Here is a 27,318-nt window from a genome sequence, read left to right on the forward strand (position 1 = left end):
ATTTCCAAGGGGCTCCGAGGACTTGTTTCATCCTGTGCTGCTTTTCCTCGGCTGCAAATCATTTTGCATTTGGCTTATTTTCTTGAATAGTTCATAAGGACAAATGAGTTATAGCACCACTTGTGATGGACAAAAACAAGACAACCAGAAACAGCCGAAATATCCAGAAATGGGTTAAAATATTCTGGGGCATCCATACCACAGAAGGCCCTGCAGGTTAACAGCTGGTGGGTGTTCACGGCCTGATTCTCAGACGCCCACTGACACAGTGCCAGGGGCGATGACACCCCATCGCTGTGAAGCGGGCAGGCCGTCTTTACTAGAACCAAGTCTGGATCCTGATTTGAAGAAAACATTTGTAAAATGCCATTTTTGAGACAAGGGGAAATTTGAGTAGGAATTGGGTATTAGAGGAAATCAAAGAATTAAATGTGTCTTTAAAAATGTTTGTTAAATGTGACATAACAGTTCTGTAAGAAAATATCCCTATTTTTTAAAGATGCACACCAAAGAATGTAGGGCTGAACTAAACATGATTTTGGGATTTTGAAATAATTCAGAAAGGAGGAAAAGAAAGGGATGGGTGAAGTATTCATTGAGGATGGATAAAAGAGGGTTGATTTTACTATTCTTTTGTACAGATTAGAAGTGCTTTATAATGAAAAACCTCAAATATACAGGCAGAATGTGTGTATGTGTGTGTTTGTGTAGGGCGGGGGGGTGGACCCACCTGAAAGCAGGTGGTCAGTTCCTACCTGCCACCACCTCTACTAAAGCTAAAAACAGCCCTTTCCTCCTCTGCGAACGCTCCAGCTCTGTAGGCAGCTGGGATCAGAGTTACTGGTCTAAACCCTGCCGCCAGAGGGCTCCGCGGGGCCGACCTCCTCAAGGGGGTAAGAGGCCGCGCGTCTCGTCCTAACGCCGCAGAGTCAGCTCCGGGCCACAGCTCCTCAGGAACAACGGGACGCGTCTGCTGCCCATTTCCCAGGGCTCCAGCGGAAGGAAAGTCCCAGCACTTGGTTCTAACTTGGGAGGAGCTGTAGAGACAGACGACCCGTAAAATCCCACGGCGGCTGCCCTCGTACGATGGGGGACGTGTGTCTTCGTTTTGGCCACCTCGCAGGTGATGGACGTGGCTCACATGCGAGTTGCACCCACATGCACGGAACGTGTGTTCCAGACAGAGGACACGGCCGTGCCAAGGGCCCCAGGCAGGCACGCAAGTGGTGCTCCTGGAGAACCAGCATGGCCAGGGCAGAATGAATAGCAAGGCTTTTCTCTTTCTCTGCTTGACCAATGAGCACATGACACAGTCCAGTAATTGAAAAAGATGTATTAAAATATCCACAGAAGTAAGTACAATTGAAAAAGAAAAAAACCATAGCAATGAACCTGACAGTTTTTCCCCAGCTGGATACATTTCCATTGAAAACTACAGATGGCTTGGAATTTTCATCTCACAGTAATCCCTTTTAGGCAGGCAGCCCCTTACAACCACCACGAGTAATTTTACGAGGTCTGATCTGGCTGTAAGGTGGGGCATTTGGAAGCAACCCCCACGTTGTCATCTGTGGCTCGGCATGGGGACAGAGGGGCACAGGAGAAAGGGCTAGAAAAGCCAGAGGCCGTGGGGAGGCGGCCTGGATGCCGAGTAGTTCTAGCCACACCAAGCAACATCCCTAGACGGGCACCCTGCAGCCCAGGGCGGGCAGGAGTGCAGAATGCCCTCGCCTGCAGGGGAGGCTGACGCTGGAGGGCCGGGGAGCAGGCGGCATGGGCGGTGAGGGGAGGAAGGCCTGGGGCCTTCCCAGGCAGTGCCGCCCTCACACACACACCGCTCTCGCCCGGAAAGGGGACAGTCGGGCTTCTGCTACCAAGAGGCTTTAGGAATGTGCAGTTTATTCTAGGACCTGTGAAAGGCACAGAGAATGACCCTTTCCTCTGTAAAAAATGTAAGGAAACATACCACAGATAAATGCACACACTTGGCCCCTCAGTGCGTGTCCTTTCTCGGCCAGCTGTGCGGCTGTCACAGCCCCGGCAGGCCCACCAAGGGCGCCGTTCCCTTGGCATCCGACTGAAGATGGTGCCGATGCCCACAGCCCTCCCCCCCGCCGCACCCCCGCAGGTCTTCTCGGGGCACCTGCGGTTTCCAAACGGGACGCAGACAGGTTTTAGGAGGCAAGGCGGGCCGCTCTGTGGAGACATCTGCGTCCCCCCCGACTCCGGGCCCACGCGCCCGGGACAGTGAGGTCGCACGGAGCACCAGAGGGGGCTCGCACGCGTGGCACGGACGCCGCTGTGCTCACTCGCTGAGTGGGTCGCAAGCTGGAGCCTCACAGGTGCGACCCGCCGCTCCTCAGAAAGTAAAGCCCACTCGTGTCAGGGAGGGTCACTGTGCAGCTTGGGCCCCTTCCTCAGTCCATCACCTCACACACACCTTTCAGTCCGAGACCCGCTTTACACCCTCCCTGAATCCTCTCAAATCCCTCACAGAGACGACGGGGGTGGGCAGGGGAGGACGCGGCTCCCAGGCGCCTCAGGCCCCACGGATGGGGCTGGTGCCACGGCCACTCACCCAGCCGTGTTCTGCGGCCACTAGTTGGTGATTCTCCCCGAAACTGTGCTCTCAGATCACTTTAAATGGGAAAAAGTTCTATTAAGACAGTAACCCAGAAAATGCAGAAATGACCATATACATAAATACTTAGTGATCCTCACCATGCTCTTCATTCCCAGGAAAAGACAAACACTCACAGGTTTGAGATGGGTGGTGGGTAGTCGACGGGAGAAATAGGTTACAGGAACAGATACCAAGTTTCTAGATTTTTCCTCATTTTACTTTGTTGATTCCACACAATAGGGGGGAGGGGGAGCTAAAAAGGAAAACAGAGAGAGATTTCCAAAGCAGAGGTACTAGGCCTGCCTGCTGATCTAAAAACCTGGCCCACCGTTCCCCTCGGAGGGCTGAGACCCCACAAAGCCATGCAGAGCATGGCCGAGGCTGCACGGAGAGCCGGCTGTGGAATCCGGACCCTGGCCGCCTACCACCCCGTTGCTGCCCACTCGGAAGGAAATAACCCTCTCCTCCAGCTGCCCGGGGCGGGGTGCAGGACCCCCCAGGCGAGGCCTGGGTTTCTGCTTCACTACATGCTTGGTCCTGACACAAAGTTCCTAGGAAGCGGTGGCTTCTGGCATCCATCAATCTGCTCATCGCTGTGATGAATCCATGACTGATATGATAAAAGCGATACATTCGGGTAAGTCTACGCAATGTATAAAGCAAAAATCTGCCCTGTATTTTAGAGAAAAAACATCAACAAAAACTTCTGAGACTGCCTCTAAGTGGTATAGCAAATGGATGTTTTCTAACAGCTACACAAACAGGAGGTGCTGGGTCAGGGGCCCCCCGGCTACTTGTCCAGCAGCATCTCCGTTCTCCAGCTACAGTAACTGCAGAGGCAGGCTGAGCCCCCGGGCCGAAGGCCACGCCTACCGGGACGCTGAGAGACCTGCCACTGCGTCCAGTAAGGCAGACCCCACCTACGTGATGGTGACTGGAATGTTTCTGCATTTTTCCAACTGTAAGAGACCCTGAAAGAAAGTACAAAGACAGCAAGACAATGTATACAGACACAGAATCAGACCATCTTTTCATCATGCAACATGGGTTCCTCACAGCAGAGGATTAAACGGAATATCTGTGCATGTCCTTCACACACATCTGTCTCCCCCTCCACGAGTAAGTGTGCTCCTCCTTCCCAGGCTTCCGAGGTCACGCGTGTCCACAGGCTACACTTGCTGCACAGGAGTCCAGTTTGGATTTGATTCTTGTTTAGGATATGATCTGGGTCTTCCCTTAATTTTTCCGGATGTCCGCATAAACCACAGACTCGGACTTGTTAATCTTGTCGCTGGGATGTCCACCGGAATGGTCTAACTGCGCGTATATGACTGGGCCCTGGGGAGGGAAGGCAGAATTAGAGACTTGGAAAAAGGGTGGTCCCTTCAGATGCGGGTGTAGAACAAGTAATTACAGGGACAGTGTCCGGGGTCCTGTGCAGAGTTCCCTCTCTTGAATGCGTCAAGATGATGTCTTAGGAGCAATATGTCTAGGACTGACTTTGAAACGAGACTCGGTGTTTTCTGGTGACGCTAAAGCTGGCACACAGACACTTGCTACGGTATTCTACGTAGGCGTTTGGAAATTTCTACAGCAATGTAATATTCCTTCTCAGTCACTACTCTGACCGTGACACCCGTCATGGAACTCCTCGACCCATGGGACTGGGATCAGGGTCTCAGGGCTGAGATGGGCACTTCAGCCCAAGACCCACCACCTGGCCACCAGCTGACAGACAGCGAGCGGGACCGCCAGCGGCTGTCCGCGCAGCTGCAGATGCACAGTGCCGCAGAGGTCGGCCAGCCAACCACAGAATCTGGAGCCAAATAAACGGTGGTTTTAGGCTGCTGTTCTGAGGTGGTTTGTTACACAGCAGTAGGCAACTGACACAGTGTGAACGGAAAAGAAAGAGGACAGCGGAAGCAAAGGAGGACACGGAGCGGTCTCAGGGGCAGCCAAGGGGCCGGTAAGGTCCTTCACGTAGACAGCACCGTCTTCCCTGGAACAAAGCACAGTTTGTTGAAAGCAACCGGGAAAACACCGAAGGACAAAGGGACTTCCTCCCTGTGGGTGGCTCTGGTTTCTCCAAGCGCCCACCAAGAGCCAGCAGGCCGTCCGGCCCTCGGACTGTAGGAAGGCCCTCAGGCCAGGGGTTTTGTCCTTGGCCCCCTGCAGCTGCTGCACAAAGGGGCGGGTACATCATGGATCCTGGGGAGTCCTGCGTGTGGATGAGCTGTGGGGTCTGCTGAGGGATCAACCCTGGTCCAGAACAGCTCTCTGAAGTCCAGCTCTGAAGGATGTTTGGAAGCTGAAGGTAGCCTGGCTCTCTGTGGAACATGCCCAGGACCCTGATTTCGAGGGCCAACGAGACCTGTAGGATTTCAGGAGGATCTAGTGAACCAAGATCAGCTGGAAATGGACCTGCCACTGCTAAGACTTTCACTTGTGGGTGTTTGAGAATTAAAACCACACCACGGCCAGAACCCGTGCGGGCCCAGCTGTTCTTACTGTGTATCTCAGTCTCCCTCCCACCCCCTGTTCTGGCTTTGCCACAGAATTGTAACACTCAAGTGAAAAATGGCTCTGGATGTATTTTTTTCCCCATTATTTATTACACAAGTAGTCCTTAACTACTGTAAATGGGCCAAGAAATGAACTGTTTGACCTAGGTGTCTTCTTTTAGTTCCAATTACAGATAAAATTACTCCTGAATTCCACTGTGTGAGAGAGGCGGGGAGGGAGGGGCGGCAGGAAAGGGTCCACAGAGGGGCAGGACACCGCCTCCAGGCCCCTGTTCACCCTCAGAAGCTGCCCTGGCCTGCGGCAGGCTCCCGGACTCGGAGCCCTTTATTTGACGGGTCACACCCGCTGCCTGGCACCAGCCCGGTAGGAGAGGGTACCTGTTGCTCATCCATAGCCCTTATGCTCATTATTCACAAAACTTGCTCAGCATTTATGTCACTTTTTAAAAGCCAAAAGGAGATTTGAAACAGCTGCAAGTTATGACTCGGAGATAAAGGAGCCTAACGATGATGATCGAAATGAAGCCAGAACAAGCACAAGCCCGAGGGCAGGGGGTCTGGGGCGGGTCCCAGCTCTGCCACTAATCACTGACCTCAAGCACGGGACTCAACCCAACCCAGCCTCAGTTTCTCCACGTGTAAAACAGGGACAATGAAAGAGCGACGTCATAGGACCACTGTGAGGACGGAGGCGGCACCCACACCGGGCTTCCCGAGCAGTACGTGTCCCTGCAGCCCCGGTGACAAGGCGCCTCTCTTCCACCCAGCCCGTCCTCCAGAAACGCCTGCCTCTGTATACAAAGCATTAACGTTTAACCAGAAAAGGAATGGAAACTAGCTATTCATAAAATACATACCCTACAATTATTTTAACCAATGTCAGTCAAAACTAAGCTGTGCAAAAAAAGACGTTTACTATCTTTTCCCTGCTGCCAGAATACCAAACCCGAGTAGTGCCCACCATGCCCTCTTTCCGTCCCACGCTCCCACTCCCCTTGGCTGGGAACCCTGTTTGGTTCTGGAGTTCACCCCCCTCGGCTCAGGTCCCCAGGGCGCAGACGGCTCCTCAGCCCCTCCGCCCAGGGGGGGCTGGGGCAAGCCGCTGGGGCTTCTCCTACACTTTTCCTCCCTAAGAAAGAGGGCACGGAGGAAATTCAGCTCCTCTTGCCGGCGCCTTTGTTCACACGCTGCCGGAAGCCCCAGCAGCCTTCCGGAGGCCAGGGAAGGAGCTTGAGAACAAAGACTCCACGCAGAGGATGAAACGAGGGCGGAAAGAGGCGCGTCTCTAATGACATCGCTGGGCCGCTGAGCTAATGAACAAAGGTGTGCCTGGCCTGGGGTCTTGCGTGTTAATAAACCTCTTGTTGTTAAAGCTACTTCTAGTCAAGTTTTCTGTTACTAAGTCCACCAATTATAACAGTGGCCAAAGGCAGACATGTAATACAGCCAACTTGACGTCCTCCCCAGGCATTATGGTGCATCGCCTACAAACTTCCTTCCTGGAAATATTCCTCCTTTTCTTCTGATAAAATAGCATGGGGTCGTTTCTTCACCCAGACAGTACCACAGCCACTGGGGTCTCAGTGGCAGGCAGGAAACGGAAGGGGTGCTGATCAGGGGGCAGTCACGCAGAAACCTGGGGAGAAACTGCCCCGAGGGACAGTCTGGGATATTCCCACCACATCTTCACTGCTGATGTGCGGACAGCGAGTGCCCGTGCCTGGCCCCGTGAGGCCCGAGTACCATGATCCCCACGGCAAGAAACGGGGAGCTGAAAAGGGGCTGAGGTGTCAGCTCGCTCCGACGCATCGTTCAAAGAAGAGGGAACAGATGCTGCTGAGGTTAAATAATTCTCGCCACGCTGATGGCATTAACTGGACCCCCGAGTCCGCACCAGTTTGGAGCACATCCTAATCCTCGAAACCTGCGTGAGGTTTATCTAGCTACGAAGATTTCCTCAAGTTGGTTTGTCAGGGTATTAAAAAAAACACTCTGCCCACCATGGAGAAGCCTGAGATGACAGGGCACCCAAGGGGCCCCTGAGGTTCCCGAGGGCGGGGCCCGCGCTCCGCAGACACTGCGCACGCAGAGGGTCCGAGCACACACACGTGCAACGGTTCGACTGTTGACAGAATCGCCACGTTTGCTTGCGTTCAACTTATGAAAGGTATTCAATCTCAAATTCCCCAGTAAGACGAGCTACCAGGTCAAGTAAATTTTCCCTAAGCTGTGAAAACATCGGTTTGAACAAACCAAAGAGCATATCCCAAGGATTCTGGCGAGAACGACTTCGTCGGTACTCCTGACACACAGGCCGGCGGGAGCACGTGCCTGCGAGCATGCACACCAGGCCCCTGCTGGTGCTCCACGGTGCTTAGGACCCCGAGGAGCATCTGAAGCAAGCGTTTTAACCCCAGGACAGCAGCCCCTCTTGTAAGTTGGCATGACCACCAAATGCAAATCTAAACAAAACCAAACTGGACGATAAATCCGCTAGGAAATCGCATGGTCTACTTCCAAGTCTTGTGTTAACTGCCAAGGGGTTTGTAAGTTCCAGCAACAGGTAAGGCAGAAAGTAGCTTTAACAAGTGTAACTGTAAAGTTGGCTAAGTGTGACTTGATAAAAAATAGCCGAGGAAGGAAAGAGGCTCCAGGTACATGGCCCCCAAACAGAAATCCCAATCTACAGCGTGTGGGGCGAGAACAGAAACCCCCGTCTACAGTGTGGGGGGTGGGAGGAGGCCTGCGGGGGCCCACAGGGAGCACGCAGGGAAGGACCCAGGAATCAACCAAGGGGACACGGGGATCTTACTCTCACAAGCTAAGCCGCTGTCACACTGCGGATGCTGACAGAACCCGACAGAGTGACACAACGGCCGAGCCCCTTCTCAGCAACCACAGTCAGGCCTGGGCAGACCCAGGGGCTCACTCAGAGGAGGGGTGACTCAGGCACAGCAGGGCGAGGAGTCAGCATGGCAAACAGGGCACGCAAGTCCACTTACTGAGCAGCAAGCCCTTCCCTCTCCCTCCTCGGCTCAGCTCCCAAGCAGGAAACTAGAGATTTCCTTCTGGAGGAGAAATCAGCGGACCCAAGAGAAAAGACCCTCGGCAATGGACACTGAGCGGACCCAGGGAAAGCCGGCCGGCACTGCCGACGAGGGATGCCCAGTGACCCAGGACCCTCTCTACATGAAGAGCTTGTGAGCAGGTCTGAGCGCCTCAGGTATGACCAAGGAGGCTGGGCATCTGAGGAAAGCTTTGAACATGAGACAAATTACAAGAGAAGAAGGGCAACTTGAGAAAAACAGAAGAAAAGATGATATGCTCAGAGAGGTAAGAATCCATGAACACGTTAGCCAGAGACGGGTAAGATTCCTCAAGGGAGGAACAACCTAAGACAGGCACAGTCGCAGGGGGGCCATCAGGTGAGAAATTGGGGATCAACAGAGGTGAGGCTTAGAACCTCACCCCCCCTGTTCTGAGAGAAATCTTCTGCATATGTGGATGTTTTATTGCCCTGGTCTAGCTTGGATTAACACATAGTCTACAGGCACACACCTGATCATCTACATTTGCTCTCTTACAACACTAAACTATGTTTTCTACCTTTATCTTGTATCTACCTACCACTTCAACATTTTATTAAAAATAATAAAATAAAGAGAGAAATGTGGTATCCACATATAAATCAAGTATAAAAACCAAATGAGTATTCATATTTGAACTGACTCTTTATAGTTCATAATGCATGAGCAAAACCGAAAGTTTCTGTGATGACTGCCCTTGTACTGTTCACTATGTAACTTATTCACTATGTAAGAATTTGTTCTCCATGTAAGAACTTGTTTGTTATGCCTCAGAAGATTGGAGACTGACGAAAATTAGGCTTGGGGTGGATTAATGATTGTGCATTGAGCACTGACTCCCCTATACAGAGTTTTATTGTCGTTAACAACCATTTGATCAATAAATATGAGAGATGCCCTCACAAAAAAAAAAAAAGGACAGACTTCCAATGGTAAAATAAATAAGTAACCGGGATGTAATGTATAGCATAAGGAATATAGTCAAGATATTGTAACAGCTTGGTAGGGTGATAGCCGGAACCTCGAATTATGTATATAAATGTTCTACCACTGTGTTGTACACTTGAAACTAATGTAATGTAATACTGTGCGTCAACTACCCTTCAATAAAAAAAAAAATTATTAAAAAAAAAAGAATCCATGAACACAAGAACAGAGTAGTATAATCAGAGAAAAAGAAATAGCTCTTGAGAATTGGGGGAAAAAAGGTACCAGAAATTAAATATTCAATAAAGGTTGGAAGATAAGATATAAATTTTCTAGAAGGCAGACAAAAGCTGCACAACAGAAAAGAGAAGAAAACTGAACAATTGACTGAGAAGATGTCACAATTCCTCACAGAGATTTCTAAAAGAGAATAGGAAATGGAAGGTGGAGAACTTCCAAAGAATAATGGAAAAAGAAGGACTTTTCAGTTTTAGGATATTTTTAGTTTTCATAAAGAAAGAGTAGCCAGCACAATGAATAAAAAAGACCTACAATTTTATGAAATTTCAGAACACGAGGGCTAAAGAAAATCTTGGGAGAAGGAGAATAAAACTGCTCCCACACAAGGCACAGGACTCAGAACAGTGTCAACTCAGCGTGGGCAGCAGCCGGAGCAGCGGTGCCTCAAAATGCTGGAGGAAAGTGATTTCTCCCTTGAATCCCTCCTGGAATTCACCCAACCAGACTGTCAATCAAGCTTCAAGGATAAGGATAAAAATCATTTGACATACTCAAAACAAATGTATCACCCTGCAGTTTTGGAGACGATAAACCTCCAAAACGGGTCTCACTGGGCTGACCTCCAGGTGTCAGCAGGGCCGTGTGACCTCCGGGGGCTCTAGCGAATCCGCCTCCTCGCCTTTCCCAGCTGGGGGAAGCTGCCTGCAGCCTTGGCTCGTGACCCTGAGCTCCACCTTCAGGGCCAGCAGCGCCGCATCTTCAGAGCTCTTTCTCGGGCCCTTCTGCCTCCCTCGTGTAAGAACCCGTATGATGACCCTGGGCCCACACCGATAAGCCAGGGAAACCTCCCATCGCGAGATCCTTAATCACCCTGCAAAGCTCCTTTCAGCAGGTAAGGTAAACATCCCACAGGGATTAGGATGTGGACATCTTTGGGGTCATTGTTCTGCTTATCACGCAAAGCCTCAACATTTTTATCTCCTGTACATCCTTTCTCAAGAAATAACAGAGGACACATTCCATCACAATATGGGAATAAACTAAAAAGGCAAAGAAAGACCTGAGGTCCAAAAGAAAAGAAGGATAAATATGATTCCTTGGGATGGAGGCCCAGGATGCCTGCTACACAGCAGCCTACAGCACAAAGCCGGAGGTTCTCAGTCATGTCTCCACGAAAAGAACGAAACCAAAAGTGTGTGATGTGTTTGAGATTTTTCATTGGTGTTTTGAGATGGAATATAAATATGGACTTTAGTAAACTAAGCAAAAACAACAACGAAAAAACCAAGGCAAATATTAGCTCCACAAAAAACAAAAAAATTATATAAGAAAGCAAATAAATGTGGTATGACAGTGGGAAAAAAGCAGGTATACGTAACACTGAAAAATACACTAATTACAGGGAGATAACCACATTGGAAGAGGCATGTGGACATTAGTTTTGTTGGGAAGAAGGGCTAGGGGAAAAGAGAACTAAATTCTCATTTTCTAGAATATGGAGTCAACCGATAACTAAAATGGAAATATCTAGAAATAGCAATATAATAAAGTTGTTTACAAATATGAAGAAAACAACAGAAGAAAAGGCTATAAATATGGAAAGTGTTTGGCTATATTTCTTACCATTTCTTTTCTCACCCCTCTTTCCTTTCCTTTCCAGACTCTGATCAGATCACTCGATCTTGCTCACGGGTGTACTACTGCAGCTCTGTTCATTTCCCCATCTTTCTCTTTATGCTTCTTTTTGGATAGTGTCTATTGATGTGTCTTCAAGTTCACTCATCTTTTCTTCTGTAGTGTTGAATCTGCTGTTTATGCCATCCAATTTTTTTTAAATTTATTTCTGGAAGTTCCATTTTGGTCCTTTTTATATTTCTACTTCTTTTCTAATTTTGTCAAGCTTTCCTTTACATTCTTAAGGTTATTTATGAGATTTATAATACTTGATTTAAGGTCCTTGTCCATGAATTCTATCTTCTCTGTCATTTCTGGCTTCCTACTGATTGATTTTTCTCCTGGTTATGTGTTTTATTTTCCTGCTTTTTTGTATGTGGGTGAGTTTTTATTGTTACCAGACATTGTGAACTTTACATTGTTAGGTACTGGATTTTGTTGTATTCTTGTAAGTAGTGCTGGATTTTGTTCTGGCATGCAGCCAGAGTACTTTAAGATTCATTTGATTCTCTAAAGTCTTCCTTTTAAGCTTTGTTATGGTGGGTCCACAGCACCCACATTTTGGTGCTTAGTCCCACCACTAAGGCGACCATTCTGAGGACCCCTACTTACCCTGTGTATTATGAGGTCTCTCCACTCCGGCTTTTAGCAACACAGACTCTTCGCAGCCCTAGGTGAGTCCCAAGCGTTGACCCACCTACTGCTTTCCAGGCGGGTCTTTTTTCGGCTGCCTCTTGCCCATGCATGCTCAGATCTGTCCTCAGAAAAGGCTCAGGGCGCGACCCTCCCAGATCTCTCAAGCTCTCCTTCTCTGTGTAGTTTTTTCTTCACCTGCACTCTGCCTTATGAATCCTAGCCACCTTGGCCTCCCCAAACCTGACTTCCGCCTCCTCCATTCAGGGGACAACCAAGCTGTTCTGCTTCTCCTCCAGCCCTGCAGACTGGGAGGTGCCTTGAGGCAGCAGCTGGGACAACCGCAGGGCTCCCTTACTGTTTCCTGTATCTCAGGATCGCACTGCTGTGGGACCTGGTCTCCAAAGGCCAAATCCGTTGTTCCTTTGTTACTTTGTGTTTTCAACAGTGAGTAGCTCCCACAGCACCTCAAGGGCAGAAGAAAGCTTCTAGGCTTCTTCAGATGTCACGCCTATCTGCAACTCCCATGCCTTCATTCAGACCCCACTCCCACTCACAGTCCAAGTCCATGAGCTGGGGTACCTGCCATCCAAAGGAGACAGACAGACAGACAGACTAGGAATTGGTGATGAGCCTGGTGTTGTGACAGAGGGTGTGCTGCCCAGAGACGGGAATCCAGCTCCGGTGCAGTCCTCCCCGGGGGTGAGCTTTTGGTAATCTAACATCACAACGCCTCGGTGCCCTTCCTACGTGTAGCAGCTGGGGAATAAGACTGTAAGACTGTGTGAAGTAAGCGCCTCTTCCACCCAATACTGTTATTATTTTCTTTACTCCCTCTTGAGTCCATCTAGCCCCCAAGACACCTCCCTCCTGGCAAAGTCACAATGGACCAAATCCCTAAGAATGCCTTCTACCCAGGAAGACCAGAATCGGTACTAAGCTATGGAATTTCTGCCATGACAGGGCTACAGGTACAACGGCACAGCCGAAGCAAGATACTGAGCACAGCGCTAGAGTCTATGCTAAGTTCCAGATAAAAGTTATTTATCTTCTGTACTTCCTAAAAAGTAGAAACCAAAGACTCTCCTTGTTCATCAAGGCTACTAATTATCAAAATAAGTTCTCACTTTCCATTTCTTCTAAAGAATCAGTTCAAAATATTTTTCAGGTTTATTTCCAATACTAAGAACATTGACCTTTTCCTGCTAAATCTTTGTCTCTACAGCACCTCAATACAGACTCTGTTTACTAGATTTATTTCCTCCAGCACTTAAGGAAGAATCTTTTTATACTGCAAAGCTATTTCCTAATCCCACTTGGGCCCCCGACGGCACCTAACTAGCACCCAGCTGGTAGTGGAGGCTTGGTGGAAACCTTTTCTCAGGTCAGATTCTTCTCCGCACATTTGCCTGGGATCCTCCCACATCAGCCCTCAACTCCCCTCACCCTCCCTCGCTCCGTCCCGTCTCTGTCTCCGTCTCCTGCTCAGTGTTCGTCCTGCCCACGGGGAGGTGACAGAGCACCAAACCACGGAGCGTGGTGCGGGGGCCGAGCTGTGGTCAGCCGTTACCTGGTGAGATCCAGACGGCAGGCCCTTTGCCAGACCCTCTGTGTCGGAGGGGCACTTCCGTGGAGCCTGCTTAACCGGTGACACACTCTCTGATGTACTGCAGCTGATGAGTTGGCAATTGGGAGAACAAATGTGAAAAAAAAAATTAAAATAAATGGAAACAAAAATAAAGAAATGCAAGTGATGACAAGATGAAGCAGCAGATGTATAAAAACAAAACGTAACAACACAATGGGTATAAAAACAATCACATGTATCTTGAAACTACTGACACTGATTCTCCCAAATCACTGAGCCTACTTTGCGGGAAGTTCAGAAAGCAATGTGGTGTCACCTCTCTGCCCCCGTCTGCAGTAACGGTACCTGCTAAGTGGGATTCTGGCTCTAATGCTCATTTGCCCTTCTGCTGCTGGGTCTTTTTCCCCTGCCATCAACCCTCCTCTCAGATAAAGGCTTAAAGGAGAGAGCCATGCCTTCTTAATAGTAATTCACATCTATGGCCATCAAATGTATTTCTGAATGTATTTCAAAAATTACAGACACATATCCAGGCTCATCTCATCCCTTCGCTTCTCTCGTTCCCCACAATGCGTTTCCCTACCAACACCAGAGCCGAACCGAAGGCAGTCCAGGAGGAAGGGACTGCAGGGCACCATGCCACACAGGCTGCACTTTTCAGGGGCACAGGCACCTTCAGCAATGAGCGCTACCTCTTGAATAAGCTGGGGAAGGTGATGCCGGGAAGGGACTCACTAGTGATGTGTCACCAGCAGAGCTTAAATCCTCCATGATGTATTTTTTTAAAAACAATCTTAGTCTTTTGGGGAGGCTCACCCTTAAAGTGTCATTACTAAGACCAAAGCATACTCTGCACTTGGCAAACTGTGACTTCTCTGCAACAGGGGGTACGTGCCCCAAACCAAAAAGGCTTGGGTATCCAGACACAAAGGGGGTCTCAATCACCAGTGATATGATTCATGGATGAGAAAAGAAAACGACAGCACACACACACATGGTCGTCATACATGAGGAGTGTATATATTCAGATGACCATAAACCCTGCGAACTGTGGCATCCCAACTCCACCGGGATGATATGCTCGACATGTTTCCAATACGAACACGTGACATATTTGCGGACAAACCGTAATAACTGCTGGGTTAGCTCAGAGCTAGCAGGTTAGTCGTGAACAAGGGAGATGGGCTGAGTACACACATGAATATTAACGGCAACAAGCAGTGTGATTAGTTACCATGTGTCTAGTGGGAGTGGAAGAGGACACAGCCCTGTGACAGTCCCATGTGGCGTCTATGTCAGCTTTTCTTAAGCAGTGGAGAAAAAGCAGGATCTGATCCCAGCACCAAGGTGGAAAAAGCGGGGTAGGGGGAGAAACCACAGTGAGAAGAGCAGCATTCACAGCGCCATGCAGGACCCCGAGGCACACTCTTCTCTGCCCCTTACTCACCCAAAACAAGAGCTACAGAGACTGCGGATCACACCCTGGCTTAGTCTCATGCTGAGAACCAACACTCCAGTTATGTTTCATCATAAAACTCTCACCATGCAAGGGGGCAGATACAGTCAGCAGGAGAGAAGCATTCCAAGCAAGTAGCATCTGAATTTGAAACACTCAAATGCATCACAGCACCACCCTCCCGAGGCTCAGCACAGAGCCAGAGAGAGCTTCCCACTGTCCCCTGGCAAGGGGTCCCGGGCATGCAGGCCTCAGAGCACACTGGAGAGTAAGGGCGGCCCGTGCACCTGGACACAGCGTGCTACCTCAGCTGGGACCCAGCCTTCACTGTCCGTCTTACCACAGGATTCTACATAGCTTACATGGGGTAGCTTCCCAGCTGGAGTGGGGAAAAGACAAGGTCCTTCAGTTAGACACACACCCTACGCTCAAAGGCCTTCTCTCTGAGAAGCCATAAACACAAAGTCTTCTTTTCTTTATGCTGGTATATTCTGCCTGGATGAGTCCAGGCGTGTATCCAAGAACGGTCAAAGCGATGAAACTGGTCTGCCTCACACTGGGCAGGCTGTTTATCTGCTCAACCCTCTGTGACTGGAGTTATATATTTACCTAACTGAACCTTATGAGATACCACTGGGACAGTCAAGTTAACGCATACCTAGCAAGTGATGTCTGGGGCCTAATCATACTAACTGCAGAGCGGATAGTACTGCACTGGAGCATGTCCCCAGACCTGAGGGTGGCTATGGCCCGGGATCAGTCATCGCCCACGTCTGGTAGTGGCCCCTGATTTCTGCATGCCCACGTCAGAGCACCTCCCAGGGAGGCTGCCCAGTTCTGAGAGGAAAGCAAACAGTAGCTAATTCTTCACTACACTTTTTCCATAAAAAGTTTGTAATGTTTCATAAACCCAGACTCCCTCCCCCACCCTTCCCCCAAACAGCAGCGTCTCTCACCCGGCGTAGTCCCGTTTGGAGATTTTCCTTCTGTAGAGGACGGCCAGGACCATGCTCACGAGCAGGCTGAGCCCGAGGACCACGGCAGTGACGATGCCCACCAGCACCCAGCCTGGGAACGCAGGCAAGGTCTCTGGGGAGAAAGGACAGACAGTTCAGGTGCCCTGCCGCACACGGAAAACGGAGCTTTACTAAAGTAACAGTGCCTTCTGTAAGCAGTCCCTGCACCCGCCTTTATCATCCAGCGATGGGACCCTCCCATCTGACTGGTGACACCCCAGACATGAGCTGATGAAGGAGCGAGAGCATTTCTGCACACACACCCCTCAATGCTCTAAAATCACAGAAAACCTGGGCATGTGAATTTACCTCCATCTACTTGGCAACAAAGCAGACTTGGTGTCCTCATGAGACAGACCAGAGCCTGCCTTTCCTGCTTATTCTCAAAGTGGGGAGTAAATCGTGTTCTGTTTTTGTGGCCGCTAAAGCTTTTCCCTGGAGGACACCCAGTCCTGGTCTCCCCACTGCCCACCCCATCCAACCATTATGAATTTGGTCCTACTTCCAATTAACACTGAAAAATTAACACACATGACGTGGGATCAACAGGCTCCAGACGGCGGGTATGGAAGGAGCTGGGAGGAGCGTGGCCCGGCCCCTGGGCACGGTGGGCAGAGCCTCAGGGCCACGGAGATGGGAGCAGAGCTGCACAGCAAATGTCCGCCTCCCAGGCGCTCTCTCAGAGGCCACCCCAGTCAAGATGCAAGGAGGACCGCGCCCTCACTGCGGCCTCAGGAAGCACCTTTCTCCACGACGTAGAGCCTGATGCGCCCCGGCTGCACGACTATGTCGGGGGGGTTCTTGACATCACAGATATACGTCCCGTTGTGTACAGACTGCATATTTTCTATGTTGATCGATGCATCCCTCTTGTCGAGGTCTCCAGCCCAGCTGATTCTATCCTTGAACGGTGGGTGATTCCCGGCATACACTTGCCCTTGGGAGTAGTGGAAAAACTGCAATTAGAAGAAAGGACACGTGAGCTATTCCCAAAGGCAGACGCTCTGGGCTCTGTGCCATGGAAGGCCTTAGAAAAACACTTCATACAGAAATACATCATATCGCAAATCTCAAGCTATGGAACCTACGCCAGACAAGAGTTTAGAAGTCATGGGGATCAATCCTGTTTCAGCTGAGAAACTAGTCTAACATCCCAAATCCGCAGTATAGCAGCAATGCAGTGACCACCACCCAGGCTTTTATAAATGAGCAGACGGACACCCAGAAGTCATATGCCCAAGGTCACAGCAGTAATAGGCGGAGGAGTCACAGTCCCAGTCAGGACCAGCTGACTCTCCAAGGCCGACGCTCGTGCGGTGGCGCCCCGCCTGAGCCCATGAACCCCAATTTATGAAGTTTAAAGACATACGAAGCCATGAAGAAAACAAAGCCTAAATATCACAGAGCAGTAAACTGATGGGTTTCTCCACCTTACTTAGGGTTTGCTATGGAAGCAAAGTCCAGACAACCCACCATGGCCTCGCCTGCCTCTGAAGGTTCAGCCACTAGCCCACCTCTCTCCACTCCCACTCGCTCCGCAGACCTCCTCTTAGCAAAGGAACTCATGTCCCAAAGCAAACCTTGTCAAACCAGGAGAGCAAGGGAAGGCCTTGTGGGTGGGGGTCTATCCCGACACTTGACAACAATCCCAGCAGCTTTGCTGAAGGCTTGGTGCCTGTGTTCTTATTCATGGATGGGGTGACAGTGGGGCTTGTGGTGGAAATCAGCATCAGTCAACCACTGAGCTCCACCAGCAACTCAAACAGGACATTTCGGAGCCCTCTGAGCATGCTGGACCTGTGCGGCCGCATCCGTCCTACGACTTAATGGCCATCTATTCTGGCAACTCCCAAACCACTCTCCCTCAGGTGTCCCCTGAGCTCTGGGCTCCTCACCCAAAGGCCTACTCACTGTGCCACCCAGCTGCCCCCACCCTCCAGGTCTGCCGCCCTCCCCGACGAACTTCGTCTTCTAGCTGCAGTCTCATCTCGCCTGATGGCTCTTCCGGTCTTCCAAACCACACATCTTGGAGGAATTCTTGACTTCCTCTATTCTCCTTCCTATCCAATTCATCTCCCAACCTTGTCAATTCTATCTCAAAAGTTTCTCTCTTCTCTCTATTGGATTCCCACTGATAATACCTGATTTCAATCCCTCATCATCTTGGGCTATGGCCTCTTAACTGGCCCCAACCTCCTCTATTCCATTCTCTATAATGCCTAAATGATCACTGAAAAAAAAAATTTAGTATTTATCAAATACATGCCCTGTGCTCAATATGACCTAAATGCTGTTGAGAACTCCACAGGCTCTGGACTAGAATGCCTCTGACTGCCTCCTACGTTTGTGAGGATTCCTGTTCTCACTCCTGCACAGTGCCTGACACAGAATCAGTCACATCACTGGACCCGCGGAGTAAGTCACCCGCATTTGTAATCCCATCCTTCCCCCAACCTTCCCTCCTTCTCAGGCACAATACCCAGGGATCCTCCTTTGTATAAGTCTCGGGGACACAGGTCCTCTCACGAATTTGGAAATTGGGGTGTGTATATATTCCGACCCAGTGCAACAGAGCTTTTCTCCTGGAGACTTATTTCAGCAGAAAATATACAACTTTGATTACATCACATAGGAATATGAAGCCACCTGGCCAAATGTAAAAATGTCTTTATCCCAGAGGCTACAGTCATGTCCACACATACTCCCGGCTTCCCTGCAGGGGACCCTCAGGACCTCCTCAGCTGCAGACAGCGGACAGGTCCCCGCTCTGCTCCTTCGGGAAAGGGCCTCAAGGGCAAACTCTTAACAGAAAGGCCCACAGCAAAACAAAACCAGTAACATTTCCAAACTTTCACAGATGAACACCGGCTTTGAGGCAGGTAACCCCTTGCGGCTCCTGTAAGAGGAGGTTTGTCACAGAGCCCCGAGCTCTCTCCAAGGGGTGGTGTCTCCCCGGGGCGAACAGCGGCTCTGCGGGGCAGGATGGGAAAGTCTTCGTCTTACATGTGGAGCACAGGTGTACAGCACAGCTGTAGTAATGAACTTTCATGGAAGGGGCGGCAATTAGGAAACATACACGTGTAAAAGAAGCTCCTTGGAGGTGAGGACAAGAGACGCCAATCACTGCTTTAAGCAATCCCTACCATCTACAGACAGTGTCGCCCACAGACCTTTCTGAGAGAGCACGGCTTAGAGAGGCGGCACGCAATGCTGCAGACCACCACAGTAAGGGGAACAGCACAGTGACGCAAGGCAAATGCATTTCCTGGTTTCCAGGTACATATGAAAGTTCTGTTTGCACTTTGCTGTAGTCTCCTAAGTATGCAAATAGCATTACATATAAAAAAATGTGTATACCTCAATTCAAAACTACTTCATTGCTAAAAAAAATGCTAACCATCCTCTGAGCTTTCGGCAAGCTGTAATCACTGGTCACTGTAATAAATATAGTACTAATGAAAAAGTTTGAAATATTTTGAGCATTACCAAAATGTGACAAAGAGAAACGAAGTGAACGGTTGCTGTGAAAATGGTGCTAGTAGACCGGCTCGATGCAGGTCGACTCAAACCTTCAGTTTACATAAAATGCAGTGCCTGCCAAGCACACTACAGTGAGGTGTCCCCATATGGGGGAAGTGATACAGGAACTGGCATGTGACAAACAGGGCTTGAGCAATGCCGGCCTATGTGCTGCAGCCGTGGGTGAAAAGGGTCCGAGTCCGTTTCTCCTCCACCCCCACCCATAACCTGGAAGTGGGGAAACACTCCTTCCTCATTAAGGTGTGGAGTTCATATGCTTGTGACCTAGGCTGTGATGGGCTCAGCATCCAGTGACCAGCAAATGGAACTTGTCGCTCAGAAGAAGAATTTACCTTAATTAAAGAGAAATAACAGACCGTCCCCACCCAGTGCCGACAACCACGATGTGTGAAGCACTGATAAATTATGTGCTGATGTTCACTGGACGGTCAACAGGGAACAACTGCGACGGGATACACTGATATATCAGAACCCCTGGGAGCAACACCTAACCCGAACGAGCCCACTTTAGCCTCATGACACCCCTGGTGGGAAGTGTCACTGTCTCCCTCTCACCCATGAGCATCAGGACCACAGGGCGCCCACTGCCTGCCAAGCACTCACCAGGCCACTCACCAGGCTACAGATGACCCTCCCTTCTCACCTCCGGGCCGTTTCTGCTCTCCCACTCACCTCTGAAGCCACACTGTGCATCCTTAGCCCTAAAGACCCCAGTGAGCTCAGGGATTGCGTCCTGCGCGTCTGTGAGGACCCTACACACCCAGGGCACAGTGAGCTCCCGAGGAACACCGCTGCCTCTGATGGGCTACACGAGGAATCCAGAAACTCCTAATCACATCAGAAAGGAATGCTTAAAAGAAATGCAAATAAAGCTGGGGCAAATGAAAGCTGAAAAGACGCAGGATAAATCACTATTAGAGTCAGCACAGCCAGTCAGGGGTGCTCTGCAGAAAAGGTAAATTTCGAAATGGGACTGGATGGTGGATGGGAGCTGGGGTGTAAAGGGGGAGAGGAAGGCCAGACAGAAGAGAGGAGCTGCGTGTCGGAGACGCGGGACTCATCTCTTCCTGGAGAGTGCGGAGCAGAGGGGAGGGCCTGAGGCCTGCACGGTTCCCAGCCCCGCTCCCCTGCGCAGTCAGAGGGTGGGGGGCCCGGAGGGCAGCAGGGATGCCTACCGACACTGGGGTGTCCGTCCCCTCCGGCTGGAAGCTCCAGGATACCGAGGTCTGCGTGCCGGTGGTGCTCGTGGACTTGAACTTGCACGACAGCTTCCCTTGTGTCCCATTCGCCACGAAGATTTCTTTTGGTGTATAGACCTCCAAGGCTGCCACGCCCGCGGTCACTGGAGAGGGGGACAAGGACGGCCTGGATGGGATTCGGCGTGAACACGCGGGGCAGGTTCATCAGGAAAGACAAGGGAGAGCCGGCGCCACGTCCGCCGCGGGGCCCACCGCTTCCGGCAAAGTACTCTGCCGCCAGGTACCACAGGCAGGACAAACAGCGGAGTCTGGGATTTTCATTTTTGTTTTTTAGTAAGAAGATAATTTTACTAGTTCCGCTATACCTAACACTTGAGTTTCCTTTTGAATTAATAGACTATTGTTTGGAGCAGTTTTAGGTTTATAGAAGCACCGAGCAGAAAGTGGAGTTCCCATATATTCCCCCTGCCCCATGCCCAGATCCCCCCGTTAACATCCCACACTGGTGTGGAGTGTTCGCTACGACTGATGAGCCAATATTATTACCTTACTGTTCAGTGAAGTCCACTGTTCACAGTAGGGTTCACTCTGTGCTGCACATTCTACGGGTTTGGATGGATGGTAACGACATGCATCCACCATTCAAGGAAAATACAGAATAGCTTTAGGCCATAAACAACCGCTGTGAGCCACCTAATCATTCCTCTCTTCCCTCCGCTAAGCCCCTGGCAGCCACTGATCTTTTCACTGTTTCTATATTTTTGCCTTTTCCAGAATATTCTATAGTCGGAATCATACAGTAAATGCAGTCTCTTCGGATTGGCCCCCATCATTTAGCATATTCATTTAAGCTTCCTTCATGTCATCTAGTGGCACAGGGTTCATTTCTTTTAATTGCTGAATAATATTCACCCCACAGATATACTACAGCTTATCCATTTGCCACCTAAAGGACATCTTGATTGCTTCCCTGATGGTCTATTTTTAATCATGTGGAGGCCCTATTTTCACTTCTTTAGATAGTTCTCATATTTGACTGTTATATTTCAACTACTATCACATTTAATTTTTCTCATTTCCATATTTAATGCAATTAAAGCTATTCAAAGTAAGATATCACTTACTTTTAAAGCCACGTTTATTATATAACTGACCCTTTTTCTAGAAAGGCAAAAAAAAGCCTAGCATACTTTGTTTTTGTTAGTGAAATCTTATCTACCATTAGATTTCAGTGTGCTTGGTACACATGTCAGGAAACAGCTGGCCACGGCCACACCGGGTCACATTTCCATTTTACCCAGAGAATTTTCAGTCAGCCTAAGCCCAGGAAATAGTGATTAAAATGTTGATCACTTGGAATACAAAAATAGCTTTTTTCAAGATCTGTAATCAGAGGCAACTACAAGAGTTATTAAGGATTGCTGCTAAGAAAAAATAATTTTCATTCAAGATGACTTTTATGGACTAAATGAAGGTCAGAAAGAAACTTATTTGGCCTGAAATTGGAAATAACTGAAGCTAATACAGAAAAGATTATCTTCAAAATAAGATTTTTTAAAAAAGAAATAGTTTGTACAGAATCCGTATCTACAGTGTTCCAATTATACTTAGGATATAACAGACAACCCGAATAAGGAAGGGTATTGGTCAGCTGGGACTGACAGTCACACTCAGAATTTTTTTCTTCACGAGGTCTTAACCGTGACTCCGGCCAAGCAGAAGGGCGCTCCCCCAGCCTCCCAACCATCGTCCAAATGTTTATTCTCAGGACACAATGGGCACTTTTGGCTATTCTCTTAAATACACTGAGAGCCACACTACATCAAGCAGATTTTATTTTGCTAAAGAGGGTGGATTATTATCACAGAGAACAATGGATTATTATTTGTGGGCCAAACCTCAAAACAAGCCCTTCTTTCAAACAAGAAGCAAACAAAAGACGTTCCCTGCTATTGTGGGCAGGGAGAAAACAGCCCCGGGCACCGGAGGTGAAGGACGGACAAAGCCTGGACAAAGCCTGGGCCCCGGGACCAGCTCGTTCTAGGAGTAGTACTGGTGTGTGACCCGGACTCGCTGTGTGATTCTGACTCGTTTTCTCGGAAAGCCACAGCCTGTAAAGTCAATAAATAAGGTTGCCGGAGGATTTTCTCAAACCAGAACCCTGCCCCCAAGGCCTGGCTGCCAGAATGTTACCCTGAGATGCTATTCAGAGGTGGAGCCTGGCCAAGTGTCCGAGTTTATAGTCACGGGATTTTGGCCAAAAAAACTAACCGAATCCCTAAATGGCTTTTAGATAATCTATTTAAGACAGACTTGATTGAATCATGCCAAAGCTGGCTGATAAACAAGTGGCTTTAGGAAAAAACCATGCTGTCACTCTTTGGCCCATCTGGACACTCAGCTCTTAGAGCCAGAGTCACAATCGCCAACTCCAGCTCATCAGCCAGTTCCAGAAAATAAAGCGGCTCCACACGTGGCTCCTGACCCGCCTCACTTCCCTTGTTGTGGTTCTCCGATACCATTCGTCCCCAGACGAGCCTCCAGAAGCCTGGGCTCTGCCCACTCTCTCCAATGGTCTCATCCCCGGCCTGGGCAGCCTGCCAGCCCGCAGCACCCCCAGGCCGGGCCCCTGAGCCCTGGCGCTGCTGACAGCTGGGCCCTATCTCAGGTTTAGCCACACCCCTTCCTTCCAGGGCATCTCCTCAGCACGCGGACTCTGCTGATCCCTCAGCCGCCTGCCTCCCGAGCCCCCCATCCGTCCCCCCTCCCGTGCTCTTCCTGCCTCTCATCTCCCACAGATCTTCACCTGTCTGTCAGATCAGATCCAAGGTGCGCACGGGGACTCAGCCCCCAGCACCACTTGCCGCCCTCTCTCCCTGCAGGGCCTTCTCCTGGTCAAGCCCCGCCCTGCTGAAACCCAGTTCTCTTCCCACTCTGCATCGCTGCCAGGGCCGCCAACCACAGACACAGTCACACCGACTGTCTGACCTTAAGTCCACAGGCACGGACTCCAAGGGAACCTACCGCTGCCCGGCCGTCCCACATTCCCTTCCCTACTTCCACTCTCCCAGAGGACTACTTCACACCTCCCTCTCCATCCTCTTCTCACTCTATCCTCTGCTTCTCCGCAAGGCTATGGCCTCTTTGCCCTCTTCTACTTGACAAACCTTGAAAGGATTATCTATCCTGTGTCCAACTGCTCTCCTCCCATCTGCCCTTGAATGAACCCAATTCAGGCTCCACAAAAGCTGTTTTTATGAAATCCAGTGACACCCATGTGGCTAGATCCACAGTCAATTTCCAGACCTCCTCCTCCTGACCTGCCTACAATGTCTGACACAGTCAACCACTCCTTCCTAGGAACAGCGTTCTTTCCAGTCTGGCTTCGGAACACCACTTCCTCTTGGTTCTCTGCCTCACGCCTGCTCCTTTCCTGGTTCTCCTGACCTCCGTCCTCCGCTGGATGGGGAGTCCCAGATCACTCCTCTGACCTTTTATCTATCCATTCTCTGGGTGACCTCATTTAGTTTCAAGGCTTTAAATACCCTGTAAATGTACTGACGTCCACATATGCGTCTGTATACAAGTATCTGTTCGACCTCATCCGGACCTAACAGGCATCGCAAATTTGAAACGCCCAAGCTGAACTCCGGGTTCCTTGCACGGTCTCCTCCATTCCGGTAAGTGGCAGCCCCAGGCTCCCGGGGCCTGGAATCCCGACGCCTCCCTCTCTCGCGACTCCCCTCATAGCTCTGCACCTGGGTGCTCACCCCCACCTGATCTCTCCCACAACTCAGCACCCTCGGGGCCAGGCCACCACCACCCTCCACGGGGCTGTTTCAACTTAACTGCAACCAATCTGGGGGGAGGCCACAGGGACTTTGTTAAAATGCACACTCTGCTCAAAACCCTCTGAGGCCCTCTCACCAAGCCAGGATCAGGCCAAGTCCTCAGAGCCCAGGAGTCGGCTCCTGCCGCCTCTCAGCCCTTGTCCCCTGTCCTCCCCTTGGACGGCTGCACAGCCACTTAGTCGCTGCTCTGCCTGTGAGGACTGCCCCACAGAGTGCTGGGACAGGGGGTGAAGGATACCCCGTAACCAGAGGCCCCAGGCCACAGGGGAGGCACTCAGCTTGGGAAACGCTGGGAGCCAGCGCTGTGCACAGCCGGTGTCAGGCAGCGTCGCCGAGGACCCTCTCTGGAACCTGCCGTGCCAACCACGTGCCCACTCACAGCAGCCCCGGCACAGTGCCGTAGACAGGCGTCTCGTTAGAAAGCGTCTCCTGTGTGGGTCAAGAGAAGCTAAACAGCTTCCGTCTCAGACTATATCCCGTGCAGCCCAGCAAGGGGTGAGTTCACTGGTTTCTAGACAATTGGGAATGGTTTGCTCTGTCTAGGCTTTTCTAAAGTGACTAGGGGTATTATGGAAATGCACAGTAAAATGAGTGTGGGATTCAAATGGCTCGTCTCCAGTCATGAAAGAGAGTTTTTAGGAGCTAAAGTGGCAAAAATGCAAATGTAAAGAACACTGAGATGAAGAAAAGCTATTGTCCTAATCTACATCATTCCATGTCACTGTGGACTGAAACCCGGTCTGAATATTACATAGGTTTCTTTCAGGCTTAAAATTTACAATTATGGCATAGTGGTGAAAATTGCTGTAGAAAGCATCAAAGCTTTAGTTCAAAAACTCATAGATAGGGGAAAAAGTCTCCTGCTGAATCATGGAAACTCAATTACTTCAGGAATAAAAACACAGAAACGAAGGGAAATAAGATTAAGTGATATACAAATGTTTCCATAATCCTGCCAACTCTGGGTTCTGAGTTACATGTTAACCTACAGGGAAACGTGAACATGGTGACGGGAGCTGAGGATGCTTTCTTCCTGGAGAAAGAGTCCTGCTTTGTGGTCCTGAGTTCAAAGGGCACGAAAACAAACAAATAAAAACAGCCCTTCTCGTAGATCCGTTCAAGTGAAAAAAGCCTGAAAAATTACTTGACAAGTAATCCAAAAGTCTGTGGAACTAACTGACCAGGGGTCATTTCTACACAGTCAAATACGATACCCAAAGCTTGATATCCGTCAGTTTTGGATGGGGAACCAGAAGAGCAGAGGAAAAAACAAAGCAAATACACAGTAAAAACAACACCCATCCTCACGCCCACAAGGGAAGAGCAGATGCAGGAACGGCTCGCGCAGGAGGCTCTGCCTGACATGATCTCAGCATTTTGAATTACTCAAGTAATACGAGGTCACCCATGCCTACCACCTAACACACCAAAATGACTCCGTCCAAGCACAAAGTCTCACACCATAAATCATTAGAACCACACTGCAGTTGCTTTATTGCAAAGCAATGGCCACCTTCCTGGCCTGCACAGGACCTTGGAGCTGTTCCTGGTGGAAACGGCCCCTCGCCATGCTGCTCCTGAACGTACCTGGGGTGCCCTGCTTTGTAAAACCCTGACCCTTTCCACACACCCTGTTCAAGTTTGCCCTGAAACTGAAAGAAGGCGCTTTTGTTTCAAAAAATTTTCTGATGCACTTTGATGTCACCAGAATATTTTCTTGCTTAAGAGAATACAAACAAGCAATTTAATGAAATGGCTTTCCCGCCTCTCGTTCGCTGCTGGCACAGAGACAGCTGATGCTCTGATGTCTCCAGACCCAAGTGTGAATATGACCTTTTAAAATGCACTGGAAGAGAGGGACGAAAGAGAACAGCGAACATGAAATGCAGACTAGTGGTCACAAGTGGGACAGGGGTGGGATGGAAAATGTGCACACTGCCGGCGAGGTCCCATGTCCCAGGAGAGGCAGGGAGGGTGTGGGGGCTCATCTTGATGTTTCTCTGTAAACTGCCCAGATATACACACTTTTTTTTCCTGGTATCATTAATATTCAAGTACATGAGCAACATTATGGTTACTAGACTCCCCCCATCATCAAGTCCCCACCACATACCCCATTACAGTCGCTGTCCCTCAGCGTAGTAAGATGCCATAGAGTCACTACTTGTATTCTCCGGGTTATACTGCCTTCCCCGCACCCCCCCCACCTGCCCTATATTATGTGTGCTAATTTCCAACCCTTGTCCCTCCCTTCCCACCCATCCTCCCCAGTCCCTTTCCCTTTGGTAACTGTTAGTCCATTCTTGGGTCCTGTGAGTCTGCTGCTGTTTTGTTCCTTCAGTTTTTGCTTTGTTCTTATGCTCCACAGATGAGTGAAATCATCTGATACTTGTCTTTCTCCAGTCGGCTTATTTCACAGAGCATAATACCCTCTAGCTCCATCCATTGTTGCAAATGGTAGGATTTGTTTTCTTCTTATGGCTGAATAATATTCCATTGTGTATATGTACCACATCTTCTGTATCCATTCATCTAGTGATGGACACTTAGGTTGCTTCCATTTCTTGGCTATTGTAAATAGTGCTGCGATAAACACAGGGGTGCATCTGTCTTTTTCAAACTGGGCTGCTGCATTCTTAGGGTAAATTCCTAGGAGTGGAATTCCTGGGTCGAATGGTATTTCTATTTACACACTTTTGTATATGGTTTACTTTTAATAAAAACTATTTTAAAGCGGGAAAGGTAGACATCAGTAAGGTGATAGATTTACTTCTTCAGTTCCAGAATGCTCCAGGGAAAGCATTTGGCACCTGACTCCCTCAGCCTCCACCAAGGCTGGACAGAGTAAAGCCAGCTGGCTGTTGGTGCCCTCAGGGGAACAGTGGGGGGCCTCACATCTTCCCCAGAGCCTCTGCCCTGCGGCTGGAGCGGGCTGCTTCCTTCCAGGATGCAGGGCTATTTCC

At 49.7% G+C, this 27,318-nt stretch overlaps 1 protein-coding gene across 3 annotated transcripts in view; it reads right to left on the bottom strand.

The window, feature by feature from the left end:
- Window positions 1-1,316: 1,316 nt before the first annotated feature.
- The window catches only part of MPZL1 (myelin protein zero like 1), a 49,648-nt gene continuing 23,646 nt past the window's right edge, over window positions 1,317-27,318 (bottom strand). Inside the window, exons 2-7 of one of the 3 annotated variants that reach the window (XR_008994987.1) lie at window positions 20,481-20,647; window positions 16,508-16,721; window positions 15,706-15,838; window positions 14,528-15,128; window positions 13,276-13,378; window positions 3,893-3,961 (exon numbers count right to left, since the gene is read on the bottom strand). Coding sequence is in view for 2 of the 3 variants with exons in the window: in XM_036898249.2 (XP_036754144.1) it covers window positions 3,860-3,961; window positions 13,276-13,378; window positions 15,706-15,838; window positions 16,508-16,721; window positions 20,481-20,647 (719 nt within the window). In the remaining variant the exon portion in view is untranslated. Of the gene's footprint in view, window positions 3,962-13,275; window positions 13,379-14,527; window positions 15,129-15,705; window positions 15,839-16,507; window positions 16,722-20,480; window positions 20,648-27,318 lie in introns of all 3 variants that reach the window. The other 2 variants (XM_036898249.2, XM_036898329.2) reach the window with 2 other exon arrangements.

This window comes from Manis pentadactyla, chromosome 19 (genome assembly GCF_030020395.1).
Source record: "Manis pentadactyla isolate mManPen7 chromosome 19, mManPen7.hap1, whole genome shotgun sequence".
Classification (NCBI taxonomy): Eukaryota; Metazoa; Chordata; class Mammalia; order Pholidota; family Manidae; genus Manis; species Manis pentadactyla.